The following is a 20609-nucleotide window of genomic DNA, read 5'->3' on the forward strand; positions in this document are numbered from 1 at the left end:
ACGGTGGTTGTGTTTAAAATTCCGTAACTTGAAAAGTACATAACTGATTTGAATGATTCTTGTACTAAAGGAAAGTGTATGAATTTAGTGGGCTTTCATATCCTAGATGTTGAAAGTGCTTCATGCAGAACTTCAATAAAACAATAGTCCCGACATTTGGGTTTCGGTTTTTTTTTTACTCACCCTGTAGTGTGCCAAAAAAATAGTGCAACATTCAGAAAACACTCTCACCTGTGATGTCACCAACTTCAATGCCTATTCAATGCTTAACCCAGATTCAGCATGTCCAGGTGAGAGTGGTCCAAGTACAATTTAAAACATTTCACTTAATTGACTGTATTTCTGGATCTAGGGACCTAAATGGAATGGGGTAAAAAAGAGTGGATCGAGAAATAGACAGTTTTTAATGTAATATATAATTTCATTGATGACAGCATGTTTTCTTAATGTTTAACTTTTTTGGCACACTCTGTGGACTGATACTTATCTCACTAAACTGACTGTGACTTACACAGGTCTATAGAGCAGCTCAGTGTAGTTTACGAGGCTTGCTTATTCATGTATGATGTCATTTGCATCTTCCCCAGAAATGCATTAGTCTGGTGCCCACATACTGAAATTTGTATCCTTGTGGAGACATTCCTTTGTTCTCGTGTAGTAAATTTTTCGAGTTTGAAAGTGTACTTTTCAAAATGCTCTTATTTTAACCAGAATTAATTTCCTTGGCTGAAATTCGGACTTAATATCCCTTTTGTAAGACTCTTTCATTTGCGACGGATCAACCCACCTTTGAAATTCCTAGTTTTTGAGTAAAATCCACATATTTATTTCGTGAAAACCTTGTGGAGATGTATACAATCTTTTGTTCCATATATTGTGTGCATGTCTCCAGAGGGCACGATGTATCAGATCTGCTTGTTTGTGTGCGCTTTCATGAATGGCGAAAGCGCATATTTCATTTCCATTGAAGTGTCCAAGGCTCTCCGAACTTTTAGCCAATCAGAATCATTATTGAATAGAATTGTGTTCGCTCTGTGACACGCTTTACTGGGGATGATCTCGTCTCGTTAAATTGTGTGCATGTCTACACGTCCAAAGCCAAAATGTATGGGTCGATGACAAGATGAAGAATTGCTGAGCGCCTACAAAATATTGGAAGCAAAAAAAAAAACAAGTTTAAAAATGGCTCATCGGCTACAACGTGACTATCTCCAATGGAAATTTCCCAATCTTGTAAATTAGCAGCTCACTAAAACTGGGTCCGATGTTTCAAATCCACCTTTTCCCCTGCATTAATGTACAATGTATTATAATTATTTTGGCTGCAGTGTAAGCTCATTCTGGCTACATGTAAGCTCATTCTGCACAAGATTGAAAAAGGGCAATCTTCGCGTCGTGATTAATTCCGGAGGCAAGACTTTAACGACCCAATGTAACTAGTAAATTTCTCATCAATTTTAGAGTAGAGATTGACGTCATGCGTATAGCCTGTAGGCCTATAACATGGCATCCCCCTCCCCAATGCCTGGCTCACCCCTGTAAGTAGTCCGTCATCGCTACGAATGTTATCCATCCATCCTCACATCATTCACCAGGGGCAACCAAGATTGGAAATCATCTTCTTGGATAACTAGCGGCGTCTATACATCATCATCAGAACACAAACGCGGGATGGGACCGGGGAGGGGGGGGGGTAGATTTTTACGACTCTGCTTTGGGCCTGGAGCCAGTGGCCAGCAATATGTAGTTAATCATCGGTATTGGCTTATGGAGGGAATATCGCCGCGACGCGGTTGAACGCCCGTGGAGGGTGCTCGAGCGGCACGATCAGCAAGCATCTCGCCCGGTAATTGGAAGGGGATGAAATGTAGCGGCATCCTTTTCGTTAATTAAAAGTTTATTACCCGGGGGCACCGTGCATATACGTTTGTATCGCGCGATACTGTTCGTTTTTTTCCCCCTGAGATGTTTCTCATCTAAATCATTGATGAGAGGTTCCAGGGATGTGTTTTGGGGCTAGTTTGGTAATTGTCAGTAACCATATAGCTGCGGTCTGGAAGGTCGCTACAGCAGGGAAGATACGGCTCTGCTTCAGGTCATATTAAAAAAAAAAATGAGTGAAAAATAAATAATGAAAGGTTTGCGGAAACACCATGTGCGAATAATTTCTCAACTAAGAGAATGGTTCTGAAAAGAACCAGAGGTATAAACTCTTTTATAAAGAGTTTATACCTCTGGTTCTTTTCAGAACCATTCTCTTAGTTGAGAAATTATTCGCACATGGTGTTTCCGCAAACCTTTCATTATTTAGTATCTTCACCATGCAAAGCCTCAAATCTTACTTGAGTGAAAAATAGCTTTCTTGGCAGTTTGTTATACCCCCCCCCTCGAAGACCACGATTGACTAATTGTGGAAATGGGGGTTTCTGAATTGAATTCCTGAGATTTTATTCCCCAAGATGACAGCGAGAGAGAGAGAGAGAAAAAAGGATTGCCAAAAAGGTCATACTTCTGGGCAACGGGTATAAAAGACGTGCGTGAATATGAAGCAAGCGCGGCTCGAGCTCAGACTTGGCTCGCAGGCAGCAAAAAGGCAAGGTGTGAAGGGCGCCACCTTTTGTTCGACTTTAATCAATGGCGGCCGTTACGAATGGAAATGGTTTGTGTGGTGGTTGATGAAGATCGAAAGTTTATCAACATAATCTTAGTTTTTCCATTGGAGCTGGATGCCTACAATTGTTTTTAATGAAAGTATACATATACTTGATCTCGTTATCAATTTAATATAGATGCTCAGCTCGATTGGAGTAGTAATCTAACAATACTTTTGTTCAGGTAAGTGGAGCGGTGACTGAGTTTAGTGAGTGGATAGTGAATGTGATAGACCATGGAGAAATTTCTCCATGGATAGACTGAGCATGCACTGAGATAGCCCCATAAATGTGGCCTATTTACTGGACTGCCTCCGTAAACATAGGCCACACATCCACATGTACAAAAACGTGTCGCACTTTGCCAAATTTTGATTTTCACATTTAGGTATACTTGGGACTTTTGGGTAATCCTTACTTTTAGGACACCTCTATTTTGTACGAGTTCTGTTCAAAACTGACTTTTGCAGATGACTGTCCAGTACCAAAGTGACTTTGGAAGCTAAAAAAGTATTTTTTCTTCAGACAAACTCATGTTAGTTATAATTTTGACAGCACTTTCAAAGAAAATGTGACTTTCCAACCTTTTTTTGCAGTTCGCCATCTTGCTTTTTAAATTTGTTTTCTGTTTGTCATCGTCGTCTTTAACCCCTCATAAATCAAAACCTTGCCCTCTTTCTACAAAATCAAACCTGCTGATATTCAAGAGGTGTCATTGCCAAATGTTCAAATGTGTCAATAAATATCAGAATGTCACTTTTGAGTATCATTTAGTCAGCTGTTTTGGTGAGTCTTTTAACCTCATATAGGAAAGGGGTCCTAAAAGTAAGGATTACCCTTACTTTGTAGGTTTTTTGTGCTGCCTTTAGAAGCATTCTCACCCTCTTTTTTTTTTTATAGGCTAATCAGAAAGTGCTGCCTTTTTCAGATGTCTAATTTTTGTGAAATTTCATGTTCAAATTTTGATACGCAAACGTGTGCAAATGTATGTGGAAATTTCACGAAAAATGGACATCTGATAAAGGCAGCACTTTCTGATGAGCCTATAAAGAGGGTGAGTATGCTTCTACAGCAAAAAAAACCTACAAACTAAGCCTAAATGTGAAAATCAAAATTTGGCAAAGTGCGACACGTTTTTGTACATGTGCATGTGGATGTGTGGCCTATGTTTACGGAGGCAGTCTAGTAAATAGGCCACATTTATGGGGCTAGCACTGAGAGTGAGACTCCTTCCTCCATGCTGAGACTGAGAGTGAGCGGTAACTCGAACTCGAAGAGTTGAAGCTGGAACATTAAAAATGAGCCTTAAAGATAGCTTGAGTAACGCTAGCCCCATAAATGTGGCCAATTTACTGGACTACCTCCGTAAACATAGGCCACACTGCCACATGTACAAAAACATGTTGCACTTTGTCAAATTTTGATTTTCACATTTAGGCTTAGTAACTAGTAGTAAGTTAGTTTGTAGGTTTTTTTTGCTTTAGAAGCATACTCACCCTCTTTATAGGCTAATCAGAAAGTGAATAAGTGATGCCTTTTTCAGTTGTCTGTTTTTCGTGAAATTTCCAGATTCATTTGCACACGTTTGCGTATCAAAATTTCAACATGAAATTTCACAAAATTTTAAAATTAGACATCCGAAAAAGGCAGCACTTTCTGATTAGCCTATAAAGACATGTACATGTGGCAGTGTGGCCTATGTTTACGGTGGTAGTCCAGTAAATTGACCACATTTATGGGGCTAGAGTAACGCCAGCTCCAATGCTCATCGAGAATTCGACATTTAGAATTCTTAATGTCGTCTTTGTTGAATCAATTCTAAATGTCGAATTCTTGTTGAGCAATGTGTTCATGATGTTGTTGGAGCTGGAGTTACTCAAAAAGTCTCAACTTTCAAGCTAGGTAAAAACAGCAAAATAATTTGGCGATCGTGAAGTGTAGGGCCCCTGTTTTGTTTTTTATCAAATTAGAGTCAAAAATGTTTGTTATTGCTCAAAAATCACCTTTACAATCAAAAGCAGACTTTTCTCAATTCTAATGACACCCGTTTTGCAATTTTGAACAGTTTCTTGGGGTAGAAATCACGATTTTCCTGCACGTTTTTTGCCTTGCGATTCAGTGCGCTGCGCGTGCTCACGGTACATCGCGCGGTGACTCGCCATCTTTATTTTCGGATCGCGTGTTGTCGCCGCGCTGTCATCATCATTTTACTCCCAAATTTCCCTAAAAAAAATAAAAACCCTGCCTTCTATCTATCATAGATAGAGGGCAGGACTTTGAGAATGTCGCCAACTAGTTTGGTAGGTCCAATAATTTTAAAATGGATTTTGTTTGTATTATAGGAACCGGGCCCTACACTAGACGATCGCCAATAATTAACAAAATTTGTCATAAATAAACAGCACCCTCTAACATTTTTGAATCTCCCCAAATATAGTTTGAAAAGTATTTTTTGGCAATGTTTGGGGGGAATAACTAAGCATGAGTAACTCTGCAGCTCCAAATGCTCATCAAGAATTCGACATTCAAAATCTTACGATTTCCGTACACGGTTTACGTGGTTTGTTACGGTTGGTGCCGTGCGATTCAGCGTACCTTGCGAGTTCACGGTCATGATGGTACATCGCGGTGATTGTCATCTTTATTTTTGTGTTACGTTGTGTCGTTTTAACCTTGCTTGAGAAAGCCCAGCTCAAATGATGAAAAAAAATGATAAATTTGGCGGCTGTGTTGAGGCCAAATTTCACGGCCTCCACCATTTTCGATTCGATATGTACAACGTAGTTTTGTCTCCAGCATTAAATGTCGAATTCCCGATGAGCATTGGAGCTGGAGTTTCTCAAGCAAGTTTAACCCAAAATTTCCCTCAAAAATTCAAAAAGCTGCCTGCTATCTATACCTGCATGTTCTTAATGTCGCCAACTGACTGTTAGTTTGGCAAGTCAAATAAATTAAAAGTGGATTTTGTTCCCTATAGGGAACCGGGGCCGTAAATACACGATTGCCGCTTTTACAACTTTATTTTGGTTCATACCTTACTACTGTCCTTACTAACCGTGTTGAAGGTATCACTAGAGATCCACAAAAAGGTGTCTTTTTACATTATGGTTGAGACATAACCAATTTCTTTCCCAACATTAAATCTCCCAACAACAGAAGACCAACTCACCGAGTAATCCAGTCATGGGTGAAAGGGAAGGAGATGCCGCTACCATGGCCGGACCTTACACCTTCCGTGGCATGGACTACGTGGTCAGCATGTGGCTGGACGAGGACAACGACACACTGACCGTTGAGGTTGAGGACAGACTGACCGCTGACCAGTGGCGGGGGACATTTGACGCGGCCTGTGAGTATCAAAGACTGATTGGGCAGGGTCACTGATTAAAAGTAATATAGAACATTTGCTTTTGCTGTTATTTTCAGAAATGGATGGATTTGGGGGTTAGTATTTTATGTATAGCAAATCTTGTTACACTGAACTGTTTAAAGTTTTGTGTTCATAGATTCTGGAAAAACCAAGAAAAAAATGCTCTTCTTGTAGTCTGGTTCCCTGACACTAAGTCAAACGTTTTTAAACAAAACGAAACAGAGCAATTTATAGATGTCGGGGAATTGTCAAGTCAGGAAACCAGACAAGCTGGCTTTGCACCTGTTTAAGGATGTGTAACCGATTGCCAACAAAACGTGCACTAACTAAATTTGCGAAATTAAGGGCAATTTTGAGAAGAGTCATTTTTTTCCAACGATTGTCGGCCGACCATTGTTGGAAATTGATACAAAAATTCCACTTTTCTTGAAAATGACAGCACGTCGGGTGCCATGATTTAACACAATGCTTGAGATTATTATTCACTTACAGTCAAGTAAGGTCTTTCATCATAATTTGGTATTTTTAAAAATTTGTTACATTTGTAAATGTACATTACCATTAACAGACTCATCTTTTGAACTGGACTTCAGCATTTTCCCACTTGGTTTGATTGCCTCATAAAATTACCTTTTTTTTAAAATACAAACTTGAAGATACTTTTTATTGTCTGCATTGGTTGCAGATATTGAAGACTTGACACACAAGACAGGAAACTTCAAGCAGTTTTCCATTTTCACCAGCATGTTGGAGTCTGCCATCAACAAGGTACAAGTAAATATGAACTGTGGGTTAAACAACAAAAGTAAACCCAACCAATCACCGTTTTAACTTTAGATGTCCATCTACTTCCATCAGAATCCAACAACAGTAAAGGATTTATTCTGTTCATAACTGTGGTAACATACATGTAACTGAACACTCAGCAGCTCAAATCAATCAACTTAACCATCTCGGCCCTCACAGCTACTCAAATTACTCCTGGATGGGGAGAAGCAATTAGTGACAAGTTTCTCGCCCAAGAATTACCCATGAACAGGTCTTGAGTTTGATGCTTCAAACCACGAGGCCATGGCATTCCTCACAGCCTTCCAGCCAGTGCAATTAAAGTAGAATGCTGGTCAAATTATCTCTTTATCTGTGTATTTTATCTTAAAAGTTCTGGTAATGAAACCGAACGTTCCATAAAGTGCACTAAAACTTAAAAAACTTAAAGAATGCCAGACGAGCAAAGCCAATAAAGAGATATTTAGTATTATACTTGGGGAAAAAAACACAAGAGTGATATTCCAGGGAACCCTTGAAATCAGGTAGTGACTGAAAACGGAATCCACATAGTGGCTCAGGACGGATTCGAACCATGGTCACAAAGGTGGCAGGTTTAGAAAGTACCACAGCACCAACCAGACTTCCCACTGTCCCAATTGAACCAGTGTCTTAATGATTCTGATTTACAGACCAGCGAATCGGTGACCCTTGACCTGTTGACCTACGCTGACCTGGAGACGCTGAGAAGCAGGAAGGCAGGCGGTGTGCGGAGTAGCATCCCTGGGGCTCAGAAAGTTTCCCTGAGTGCCAAGAGATACCTCATTGTCACATACACGGTGGAATTTGATAGGTGAGACCAAATGAATAGTATACAAAGTCTGTCAAATTAAAAATGGTTGAAAGAAAAAAAATACATTTACATACGAGTAGTCCACAGATATTGCCAGTTCCATAGTAGCCTTTTAAGCAACTTCTTAAAATTGTTTTTAGTCCTCTTCTTTTGGATGTGGCGTTTAGAACAATACATTTTCGAATTGTATTTCTTTATTCTTGTAGCAATATTAAAGAAGGTATGAGCTATTTAGTGAGACATTATACAAACAACTTGGCACTCAATAAGCAACAGATTAAGTTAGTATAACATTTTGAGTTACCTGCACCTTATTCCCAACATCATTATGGTATAGAATTAATTGTGCGTAACGCAAAATGAAAACAGTAAAGTCAACGAGAGCGTAGAGTATGGTTATAGGGCTCGTTCAATGACGGCCATCTCTGTAGGAGAACTGCAACTGCTTATTTTATGCAATCAAGCACGCATTGCGCAGAGTTGAAAATGTTCCAAACATGGGCGCTTGTTGCTCGAAATGTGTTCGAAACACGACGCAGCCGATGCGCGTTATGCAAGTTGATGCTCAAAATGCCGATGCACGTGGATGGTCTGTAGGAAATAACGTCATTTGATCGAGACCTATTGCTTTTTCATGACAAATTTTAAGTCGCTCAGCTGTTTCCTTATTACCTTCTCTATCAATGTTAAATTTGTAACTAATGACCAACAACCTAATACCAAAAATTCTGCCCTGAAACGAAACTCCAAAAAATTACTGGCAACCCCATCTTTTCCTAAACGGTGACAGAAACCCATGACAGAGACAGCGCGCCATTGCCTTCGTGCGTATGGCTCGGAACGATATTTTATGGTTTGTGCACATTCGGATGGAAATTCGTTCTGCATATTTCACACCTTATGCTTGGGAACCAGTCTACTGTTCCTGCATAAAGTTCACAGTCCTAAAATCTAATTCTAATCGTAAGCTTGGCACAAGGACCACCACTGGTTGTAAAGTGTGCATCTGCAGGGAAACACTGTCATGGGATATCATAGCAAATCAACCGATCTGTTATTTTTCTGATTGCAGGATCCACTACCCCTTGCCGTTACCTTACCAAGGAAAGCCTGATCCTGTGGCTCTACAAGAAACAGTCCGAGAACTCAAGAGAGAAGTCAGGAGGTTACAGTCTCAGGTTGGAGAGTAATTTCCAGAGTTGTAACGAGTCACTGAAGTTAGTGACTCAAATGGAGTCGAGTCATTTTAAGGAAGTGACTCGAGTCCAGTCAAGTCACTAGGTCAAGAAGGTCGAGTTGAGTCACTAGGTCAAGAAGGTCGAGTTGAGTCACAAGTTCAAAAGGTCGAGTTGAGTCACTAGGTCAAGAAGGTCGAGTCGAGTCACTAGGTCAAGAAGGTCGAGTCGAGTCACTAGGTCAAGAAGGTTGAGTCATTTGCTCCTAGGAACTCGAGTCGAGTCAAGTCGGTTACCTGTTAGGACTCGAGTTGAGTAGGGTCGCCCAAAAATGTGACTCAAGTCGAACTTGAGTTGAGTCATTGACTTGAATCACTACAACTCTGGTAGTTTTAGCAATAAAATAGAATCAAATTAGGTTTTGCCCTTCACCGACGATTTTAAACACTGTATACTCAGTGTGTTACCTCCCGAGAGAAAGTTGGAAAAAATCACTCGGGTGGGACTCGAACCCACGACCACCTGCTTTCTAGTGCAGATGTCTTACCACTCGACCACCGAGCTAACGGGATCGGTTGGCCGGTTCGAATCTGATGTACATAGCAGCGGGTACTGCATAAACTATTATAAGATTTTATTAACATCGGTGAAGGGCAAAACCTAATTTGATTTATATCACCCCGACGCAAAATTCCATCTTATAATAATAACTTCAATCAAACTATTTACCTATCGCGGACTAATCGCGTTAGAATGGCGTCAACGCAGCTTGCGAAGTATTGTCCAATTACATGATACACAAATGGACGCGATACACGCAACATCTGAGACAAACGAAACTTGGGGTACAAAAATTCCATAGGGTTGTCTAAGGGGCGTGGCTAACTCGCAAATGGCGATGGGTCAATTGTATATGATATTACATTATGTTACACATGGTGATACAGTGTGGACACCAAGTGAAATTAAAGGCTGAAGGGTGGTTGGTACTCAGTGCAAAAGTGAATGCAAATCCAAATTTATGATTCCATGACAAAAACTGGCATGGTGAGTTTCACCATGAACGCTTCATGATATAAAATTTGCTTCACATTCACTTAAAATATAAACAAGGCCTTCAATAGTACCGTAACTAACAACCGACAACCTCTTAAAAAAAACACCCCAACCCATCCCCCCCCCCAAAAAAACCCACAATTGTTTTTATGTTAACCCTTCTAATGCCGCATAGCTAAAGCTTCTAAGCAAAAAAGGTCTGGGTATTCCATGTTTATTTTTCATCAAATGCGAATAATGATAAAAGAATAGAACAGTTTGGTATATTGTAAGTCATGAAGGAAAAGAAAAAGTAAAAGTTGATATTTGTCATTTTCCTCTTTGTTTTGCAACCTAGGTACATTCTGATTACAGGAGTAATGAGCTACAGAGATTGAAAAAGGAGTGAGTTAATTGTTTTTTTTTTTTTAAGTTATTAACCCTTAATTCCATGAATCGCCAAAAATTTAAAGTCTGGTTATGTAGCATTTTGATGATTCAGGACTGTCTTAGATTTTGGTGGATTTAAAAAACTTCCTAGCTGAAGGAGTAGGCATTAAAACAGTAACAATTTAACCCTAACTCCCTAGGCCTTTTTGCTAGGATGTAGCCTCAATCCTGCAAAATCCTCCAATTGGCCCCATGGAAAAATAGCATATAGCCTCAATCCTGCAAATTCCTCCGTTATTTCTTGAATATGGTCCATGGAGGGGTGACCACTGCCTGAATCCTGCAAAATCCTCCGGCTATGACTGTCAATAGGCTGAGGCAGAGGCAGTGACATCCTGGAGCAGTACGGAGGTTGTCAAGTATAATCAAGGACTAAATTTATGCACGGATGAGCATAAACAACACAAGGTCCGGCCCAAGACCTTGACACAGTGCGTACTCCGAAATCAGCAACGCACTTTTGCCATGTAACCTCAATCCTGCAAATTCTTCCAATTTGCAAAAAGGATTTTGGAGGATTCAGGGCGGTTAGGGACTTAATTAAAGAGAAAACCAAATAACAGATTATTATAAAACTGCATGAATTTTTCATGGTTTAGTAGATGTTGGTAATCTCCAGTGTTGCAGTTAAAAGATGGAAGTACATCATAAGGAAATCACAAGACAATTCGCAAATCCAGTCACAAGTAAATCACAAATCATTTCACAAGAGACTGGGGACAAAGGAATGCGTTTGTCACTGTTTATTTGAAAGCTTGTGAGTTAAGTTGGGACTGGATGACTTGTGATTGACTTGTGATAGGCTTGAGATGGGCTTATGATGACTTGTGATTGACTTGTGATTGACTTGTGATTGACTTGTGATTGACTTGTGATTGACTTGAGATTGTCTGGTGATTGACTTGTGATTGTGATGGGCTTATGATGTCTTGTGACTGACTTGTGATTGACTTGTGATTGACTTGTGATTGACTTGTGATGGACTTGTGATGGACTTGTGATGGGCTTATGGTGACCTGTGACCCCTCACAAGGACTTTGACAACAACACTGTACACGTATATCGATGTAGATCACAGATGCGATTCTTATTTATCGTGGTTGGTGCAAGTAATAGTCTGATGTAAGACATTCAAACGTCTTCTTCCTCTCAAGTTACGAAGAACTCCTGAAAGAAAAGCAGAACCTGGACGACGAGTTTCTTCAGTACCGCCGCGAGGTCAAGAACACGACTAAGGGCAGTGCTGCCAAGGAGGTCCGCGTCTTGAAGACGGTCATCAGGAATCTTGAGGAGGAACTCATGAATGAGAGGAGGAAGTTCCAGAGGTCTGCTAGCAAGAGGAATCAAGATTACAAGAACTTGATAGAAGAGGTAGTGAGATGAGCCTTTGCTATTTTTCTGCTTCAAACATTTTCCACTTTTGAAAGAGAAATTTTAAAAATCTGGCTACATGTTGATATAAATTTGTTTCTGTTCTAATTTGGTATTGTCCGTGGCCCAACAATCATGGTTCCCGCAGTCCTGGAAAAGTCCTGGAAAAACCTGTGATTTAAAGTTATCATGGATAGTCGTGGAATTTTGTTATGTTACAAGGAGTCATGGAAAGTTGATATTCAGAGAAAAAAATAATGGAAAAGTCATGGAATCCTGCACAACCCATACATGGTGTGTAATATTTGGCTGTGGCAGTCTTCCAGCTTGCATTCCAGTCTACTATACTTCCCTTTATGCATGTCTGCTCTATACTTGTTGCATGTTTAATGCACCACTGTGATGCTTTTGTGGTGCTCAGTGGTCTTGTGTCAAACTAGAAGGCTGAAAAGGAGTGGCGTCCTTTGCCTCAGTGTGATGACTGGCCAGTGTATTGTACAGTATATAAGCTTCTAGGATACCAAAACAGCATAGGAATTGGTCATGGAAAGCCATAATTTTGTCCTGGAAAAGTCATGGCATTTCATTTCAAAATTTGTGTGGGAACCCCGAACACTAATTCAGGGAATCTTTTTGTGAAAAAGAGGGGCAAAAGCAAACCAAAATAAAAATAGTCTAGCGCTTGCGCCTGATGAACGTATACCTCTATTCGTTCCTCAGGTTGAAGAGCTAAGAGCCAGTGAGAGAAATCTGAGGGTACGAGTCAAGAGTCTGGTCAATGAGCTAGCTGTCTTGAAAAGGTAAGAGCTGATGGAAGGAGTGGCAGAGTCTCAAGTCGCGAGGCTATTTAAATGAACTGTGACCAAGTCATTCCTTTGCCATTTATCCCCTGTTTCTTGTGACCATAATTACGATGGGGTTATGATTTGACTAGGGGGAATGTGGCCTAGTGGTTAGGGTTCATGACTCACCATCAGAGGGTCAGCTGCTGGCCATATGTTGCTGTCCTTGGGCAAGCCATTTCACCCCCACTTGCCTCTCTCCACCCAGGAGTATAAATGGATACTGGCATTAGCCAAGGAGTAACCTGTGATGGACTGGTCCATCACAGGTTACTCCCCGGCTAATGCCAGCTAATGCCCCCAGGGGGAATAAAAGTATTCTCAGTCGTCTCATGTCAAGGTAACCAGAGATAAATGCTGTCATGATGGGCTGTATTGGCTTGTGACAGTCTTACTTTTTTATTTTACTGTGATTTGACAGCTTTGTGATGGATTTGCCTACACGTTGTTGACAGACATTCACAAAAATGAAAAGCAATTTGTGATGTCACTTACACTTGCAAAGAGAAGTAGAAAGTGTGACCACTGAAATCATGCCCGCAGTAGTTGTCAGGAAAAATACTACCATGCATTTTCTTCATGGTTTTCACAAGTATTAATTGTTTTTCTTGGGTTAAAAAATGTATGAATCAAGAAACTAATTAAAAATATCAACACCCTCCAAAAATGAACATCCTTTCTCACTGACTTTTAAAGCTCCTCAAGACGAGTGAGCAGGTCTCCCACCATCCCCCTTCCCTCCTCCCAAGGCACAGCCTCCAGACGATCCCTGGGTACCCAGGAGAGAGCAAGGCTGGCTGGCCGTGATGCCAGCAGGGAGAGGGCCAGGCTGAGTAGCAGGGAGAGGGCAGCATCTAGGGAGAGGAGAAGACCGGCATCGGTGTCGTCCATGGGGAGTAGGTCTCCATCGCCTGCAGGTAAAAGGAACTTCTCTTTGGATCTTTGGAGTGGGTTATTTTTTTGGGGGGGGGGAGGGGGGTTGGGGGGTGGTGGGGAGATTAAAGATGTTTTTGACTCCATGCAGGAAAAATAGAGGGTGCTGTTTGGCACGTGACTAGGTCAATGTCGTGCAAGGGGAGTAGGTCTGTATTGCCTGCAGGTAATCTGGATTTCTCTTTAAAAAATTATCCTTTTTTGGGGGGGGGGGGGTAGATGTTTATTCACTCCATGCTAGAATAATTAGTCTGTTGGTCTTAAATAGTTGATAAAACACCGGCTGGCTGGTCTTAAACACTTTTTCGGTGTCACATGAAATTTGGAGTTATATGAAGTCTGGTCCCTTCTACCCTTTTATTGGTGAACATTCACAATCTTCACTCAGGCATGCGCAATACTACCAATGAGTCTGTATTTCGAGGGTCCTAAATTCACACTACACTGGCACTGCCTCGTTTCTGCGCCACATCGCACAGTACACGCCACGCTCGCGCCAGTCTCCATATAAGGAGTTTTTTACATCTACCCGCAATAGGGACATATATAGTAGCAAGAGGCGTGTGTTGAAAAACATGAAGTAAAATTGTTGAACAATTGTTGGAAATTTTGATTTTTATTTAAAATAAAATTTTTGACTTGTTTCGACTTTTTGACCGAAAAGGTATTTATGAATGGGAATAAATATGTGCTTGACCTGTATTAAACAAGTCTGTTTAAGACCAGCATGGGGCCTGGTCGCCGATAATGGCCCTCGCCTTTCGCTTGGGCCATCATCGGCATCCATTCCCAATGCCGGTCTTAAACGGACATGTTAATTTACAACCGGCCACGGCCAAGCACATATTTATTCCCTTTTTATACATAGTGTCCATACTTTGCCCTTACCCTATTTTGTTCGATGGTCGTCTGTAGAAAAAGAAGGCACAATCGGGAACAGAGCAGGGTCACTAGACATGAAAGTCAAGGAAAGAACCAATGGGCAATTCCTCGGTTACTCACGTTACATTTTCGTAACGTGAGTAACCGATTTTGTGTGTCTCATTTATCATACACAACACATATTTCTGGATGTCATCTTTGGTGCCTAGGTAGGTCCAGGTCTACTCTATCTACCATGGGGATAACAGTTATTAAACCTTTTCAGTAAGGTAATTACAGCCCAAGGAAACTCAAAAGTACATCAAAAATGTAACGTGAGTAACCGTGGAATTGCCCCAATGCATTAACCAGTTTGGTACTTATTTCCCCTTTGGATGCTGTAGGAGCGAGAGTTCCGAGGTTCGATCCCACTGCTTACAATCAGGAGAAGAAACGTCAACAAGACGAGGCCAAAGCAAGGAGGTATGCGTACCTTATCATTCTTGACAATCTGATGCTCATTGTAATTTTTGCTTGGCAGTTATTCATAAATTTGTTATCTGTAGTGGCCATATTGGCTGGTTTTGTGGCTTGTAGTAACTGGAATTCTTTGTAATAGGGAGAGGCGTCGAAGTCGAACCTTGTCCAGTGGTTCACAGCCGTCCCGATCCCAGGAACGAGGAAGAACAAGAACAAGACCGTCACCATCTTATCCAGGTAAAGGACAGATTATACTTCTCGAAAGCGAAGTGAATTTCATGACAATTGATTGGTCATTGTGAAGTTCCCCGTTACCCTAATGAATTCGCTTTGCACTGAAATTTGTGCGAAATGACCTTAAGGCAGTGTAATTCCAAACCCTGCAATCAGGAACCAAGTTTGTGAAAAATATTACATTGCAAATTCAAATGTTGGGAACAAAAATCAGTTGGGAACCAGTCACATTCAGCATACATTGCATGACATTTAAGCTGGTAACCGGTGTTTGCTCAGCAAATCTTTTTCGTGCTTAGCAAATTTTGCGCTTAGGAGCTCTGTGAAACTGGGGTAAGATGTTATTACAATTCCTTGAGTCGAGAGAAAATGACCTTTGTGCACAAGTACCCCCTTAGTGGGTTGAATAGAAGGGACCCGAATGTGTCATTTTTCTCACAGACTTTAAGAAACCCTGAGTATACAGTGGGAATAACATAGTGTCAGGTGAAGGCAGATTATTAGTAAGTTATGATCCTATTTTGTTTTTATCTTGTCTCTTCCAAGCTTATCAACGTCCACGATCAAGGAGTAATTCATCCGTTGGTAGTCGAGGCAGCCGTGTATCGACCAGCGGCCTGAGTGACATTGACGCATTCCCTGACTCATCCCAGAAAAGGACAAGGTACAGCAAGGCGGGTTTAAATTGCCCCTTTGATGGAATTAGTGTTAAAAAAAAGATTTAACATCAAAATTGATATTTTTTATACAAAAGATAGTTTTATAAACACTGTAGTCAGTGCCATTGGAGAGCTGGACATAGGTGGATCTCAAACCCACAAACTCTTAGCTCACTTGACGTTTAAGAGAAATACAGTTTAGTGACTGAAGGAAAACTGTAGGATTTATTATTATTAAGAAATTTATGTCACAGCATTTTTATTATAAAGATGTACTTTTTAAACTTTTTTTTTCTTCAATCTACCATGTTGAAGTTGGCAGTATCCAAATTAAAAAAAAATTGCAAAGTCTGTTGAATAAAATAAAATCCAGTGAAAAGAACAAAAGGATTGTTGTTCTTTGCTAAACAAGATCCCAAAAGATTTGTTTACTGTTGCATGTTGTTTCTTTTCTTGTTCATACAAGTATTCTGTGCCTTTATTCTGTAGAGTGCTCAACAATGTCAGAAAACAGCGTAGGACGGTATCAACTGCATGGAACAGCCCCAATGCGGTAATTAACCTTGCAAAAAAGTGTTTGTGTTTCATCTGAGAATTGAATTGATTGTTTACTACTGCAACAAATGATGATATTGCAGTTTTTAATGAATTTATCTTGTGGCATTTCAAAGACTTTTAAGATTCAATTTGATTCATTAAGTGTAGAAAAGGTCTGTTAATTCATATTTACTTTTTGCTCACTTTCTATACAACGACGGTACAGGCGCATTCCGTAACGACAAATTTCGAGAAGGTTTAACACACACGATCACAAACAGCAATTTTACGTCCCATTTTTATAGAACATTTTCACAAATGAGTACCTGAAACGGGTAAAGTGTTGTGCAGAAGATTGTCACCACAGTTGTGCTTCTTTTCGCCTCCCAGAGCAGACTCGATCAAGCCAATTATAAATCTTGAGTTAACAACTGCTATAACAAAATACTGTGTTCACATTGGGCTACTGTAGTGCAGGTGAACCAGTAACCATGATTGCACTGAGCTGACCTCTGTGTGACGTGACAACTTCGGCAGCGAATTACTAATGATATGCTATTGCAAATCATTATTTCTCTTTCAATGTTATCTGTTGTTTTGTTTCACTTTACAGGGTTTCAGGAGAGCGGGGTCAACAGGCAAACCAAAAAGATATCCTTTTTTTTGTGTCACCTCAACAAAGTTTTGGGGGAAACTTAATACCAGTCCTAATTTCTTGTGACCGTATCACCATATCCTCATACACACCACAGGTACTTGTGGGGTACTCGTACAAAGGGAATGGTACCCCACAAGTGAAATCTTTAGAAAAAGGGATAAAAGGACAACAAGTACCCCAGAAGGCCCATCCGCTGGAACGTACGTATGACCATATCCCCGTATGTATAAGTTACGGTTCAGTTTTTGAAAAAACTGTAGAATATCTACATGCTTTCATGGATGTTGATGAAACTCAGATGCAGTGACCCTTGGGTCGGAAGACACAATTCTTCATTGGATTACTGAGGTCAAAGATCATGTAGGGGTCATTAGAGGTCATTGTTCAAATATACTTCAAGAGTTTGATGGATTTTAATGTCACTTGGATGGAGTGATCCTTGGGTGGGGGTTCATCACAACTCTCTCAATCTAGGGGTATTTGAGGTTGTTTAAAAATACACAAAATTTGACTTTTTTAAAGAACCCAAAACATATACGGATTGACCGCGGAATGACATCACGCTTTGTTTACATGTGTGCTTTCCAATGGGAGCCAGGTGGGGACGAGAGTCACCAAGCTCCCATAGGAAAGCGCACATGTAAACAAAGCATAACGTCATGCTTCAGGTCGAGTCATTGTAGTCACTTATAAATTTGTGTCACTCACACACACTTCTTGGCAGTTGTAACAAGTTTCCTTGACTCGAGACCACGATGATGAGTACACCGGACCCATACCTCAATCCTGACAGGGCGCATCGTGTGGCCAACCAAGTCAAGGTCAGGCAGAAAGACCTCCAGGACTATGGTGTCAGAGGTAGGTGGGAAAGCCGACTCTAGTAGTGTCGTAGTCAAGTCCATCACAAGTCCAGTCACAAGTAGCAGGGGCTGAACAATAGCTATAACAGGAGTGCTTTGGTAGCGTTTCATTTAAACAACTTGAGATGACTGAGGACAGGATGACTTGTAATAGCCTTGTGAGGACGTGTGATGGAATCGACTACAACACTGGACTTAAGTTTTCACACCAGGCCCCAACCTTGTCTCCTCTCAAATAAAAAAAATCCCCCAACCGTAGTAAACTAAGTGTGCAGATTCGTGTTGGGTATCAGTTCCCCTTTGTAAATGATATTTTAGGACATCCACACCTAACAGTTCAGAGGTGAAACTAGACAAAACACTGCTCAGACAACGTTGTTTAGCACAAGCATTAGTCTTCAAATTCCTCAACTAACTAATAACGCACTTTAACTTTGAGCACATCCATTTTTTTTGTCGGGACAGACATGATAAGCATTTGGAAAATATCTGACTGTAACTTCACCCTCTTTTTATCGAAAAGAATTAATGTTGGTGATAAGTCTCTTGGAAACATTTTTAAGCTTCGACCGGAGCTTCTTCATGTCACTTAGTGGTCGGTCAGTCTGTCTGTCTGTCCCGAAAATTGACCAAAAGTATGGTGTTTCATATGTGCCATCGGCATCGCATTGACGTCGCATTTTTAAGCTCGAGCAGGGTTCATTTTGAACGAATTCATGAGAGACTTTCATGCAAGACTTCTTGCAACGTCAGCCTCGCTCGAGTCTAACATGGCTAGAGCTTATTGTGCACTCGCACTTGTTATTGCACAAAACTGTTCATTTTTGTCCCATTTACACAGTTCGCCCAGATAAGGCTGGGGGAACACCTTAAATTACTATGTGCGTCGCTGCATATTTTGGTAGTTCCTTTGCAATCTTTCAACACCATTACATAATAAAAAAATATTCCCAATTCGAAAATTACAGAGCAAGGCTGTGAAACCTTACGTGATTTTCTGAACTTAAGGCCAAAAAAAAAAATATTCGGTCTCTGGTCAGACCAAAGTTCCGGAATTGATGCGGCGACGCGGCTTTTTTTTTTTTTGGCCTTTTTTTTTTTTGAAGCTTGGATTGTACAGACAAGGTGGGTACTAATTTGCTTTTGTTGTGTCCTCATGTACATTGGGGACCTCCATAATTTGCCTTAGTGCCCTCCATCGTTTGCCTTGGTGCAATTTCCCCATTCCTTGGTACAAAATTTGAGGAGGTGCGGCAATAGAGGGCGCTGCTGTAGCTACCGCTAACAATTTGAAGGAAAAAAAGGTTGACGCGCATGATTAAAATCGACGCGCGCGCTGACCAGAGACTGACTTATTATTTCTTTTGGCCAAATATCCTTTTTTAAAGGAAATTTTTCAAAAAAAATTCAAAAATGCCAATTCCCTTTTTTCCCCCCAGATCAGTCCATGGGTATGTACAACCGTTCATCAGAGATGTCGGAGATAGATGCTCGTCTCAGCGCCCTACAAAAACTGATGAGTAATATACCCAAATAGTATCATTTTGACTCTAATCTATTTTCTATACAGTCATTCAGGGTTTGGGGTTGGTGGATGCAAATGTTTTTCAGAGTTTTTTTTGTGGGGGGGGGGGATTTTTCAAAGTATGAGTAATAGAAATGAAAAACTTGTTGATTCATTTCATGAAATCCTTTTCAATTCCAATAAAGGATGTTCATTGCAAGTTACTCTTGTAAATTTACAACAAAATTTGGCCTAAAAAGACAGCTTTTAAAATAAACTTGGTAGCTTTTGATATTTTTTTAACCACGTTTTAATTTAAAAAACTGACATTTCGTTGTCAGGAGATATCCACAACCACCTTGTATCTTTATGGGTATTTTTATGCATATAGTGTAAATATCTAGTGTAAATATGTAAAAAATGATACGACTGACATTAAGAATTTGTACAGTGGAGTGAAACGTAGAGCAGGTTTTATTTTATATCAAAAAAATCATTCCAGGGATTCTCTCACTTTTGACAAAAATTTATAAATCCAGTGTTAGGAAAACCTATGCAGTTCTCTCTAACACCAACTGAAATATAAAAATAGCGGGCAGTAGTGAAAGCAATGTATTTATTAAAGATAGAAAATCATAAGACTGAAACAAACAGTATCAATAGCTATGGTAGGTACAACTTTTTGTGTGTTGCATATTTTTACCAATTTCTACAGATTGTTTGGTGAGGCTGTCACGAATATACTGAATATTTTGATCATCATTCGAATATTCGAATAGTTTTTGCCAGTTTGAATATTCGAAAAGAGAACACATTGCACCTGCGCACAGTCATTTCAATCGTAAAGTTGCGTTTTTATTGTCAGATGATAATAAAAATGGTCCCATTTTTTTAGCTGGGTAAAGTCCCTGGACAGTTATACAGTACCTACTACTGCAATTGCAAAGCACTCCAGCAATCCATAATAGTCATCACCGCATGCAATTTTTAACTGGCGCATTTTGGATGCAACTTTTGACCAGCGCGGAAGGCAGCTGCAGCTGGCGTGTGTAAAACTTGATCGGCAAGTTTCGAATATTCAAATAATTGAACACTAACTTATTTGAAAATGGACTGTCCTATTGTTTGGTCAAAAATGCAGAAATTAGTATACATTTGGAGACATCCGACTATGAAAATGTGAATCGGTCTGTCTATCCGTATGATTACAAATATATCCTACTTGGGATGGACATGGAGTCACAAAAATTTGTATGGATGTCAAACATTTAACCAGCTCACTAAATTTGATGGAAAATGCCACAGACGGCAAAAAAGTCAGTTGGCACCATACCTGTATCTGCAAATGCAGTATCGTGGTTAAAAAAGGTT

At 40.3% G+C, this 20609-nt stretch overlaps 1 protein-coding gene across 2 annotated transcripts; it reads left to right on the forward strand.

Moving 5' to 3' along the window:
- The first annotated feature begins 2617 nt into the window (after window positions 1-2617).
- LOC119742889 (centrosomal protein CCDC61-like) lies at window positions 2618-20120 on the forward strand. 2 transcript variants are annotated; one of them, XM_038219132.1, is made up of 16 exons: window positions 2618-2835; window positions 5805-6000; window positions 6707-6789; window positions 7479-7639; window positions 8712-8817; window positions 10208-10254; window positions 11454-11670; window positions 12391-12470; window positions 13209-13429; window positions 14711-14789; window positions 14926-15023; window positions 15567-15684; window positions 16169-16232; window positions 16830-16867; window positions 17629-17732; window positions 19174-20120. In XM_038219132.1, exons 2-16 carry the CDS (start codon window positions 5835-5837, stop codon window positions 19269-19271), a joined length of 1680 nt encoding a protein of 559 aa, XP_038075060.1. In that variant the 5' UTR covers window positions 2618-2835; window positions 5805-5834; the 3' UTR covers window positions 19272-20120. The 2 variants fall into 2 exon arrangements, with proteins under 2 accessions (XP_038075060.1, XP_038075059.1); XM_038219131.1 differs by having other exon boundaries at window positions 5808-6000.
- The last annotated feature ends 489 nt before the right edge of the window (window positions 20121-20609 follow it).

The sequence above is a fragment of the Patiria miniata genome, unplaced genomic scaffold (assembly GCF_015706575.1).
Source record: "Patiria miniata isolate m_02_andy unplaced genomic scaffold, ASM1570657v1 HiC_scaffold_6, whole genome shotgun sequence".
NCBI lineage: Eukaryota > Metazoa > Echinodermata > Asteroidea > Valvatida > Asterinidae > Patiria > Patiria miniata.

Excerpts from the sequence above, each read along its gene's own strand:
- LOC119742889 (XM_038219132.1), top strand. The coding sequence starts at position 5,835 with ATGGGTGAAAGGGAAGGAGATGCCGCTACCATGGCCGGACCTTACACC. Across the intron at positions 15,685-16,168 it reads TCATCCCAGAAAAGGACAAG|AGTGCTCAACAATGTCAGAA; the intron begins GTACAGCAAGGC and ends TTTATTCTGTAG. Across the intron at positions 17,733-19,173 it reads CCAGGACTATGGTGTCAGAG|ATCAGTCCATGGGTATGTAC; the intron begins GTAGGTGGGAAA and ends TTTTCCCCCCAG.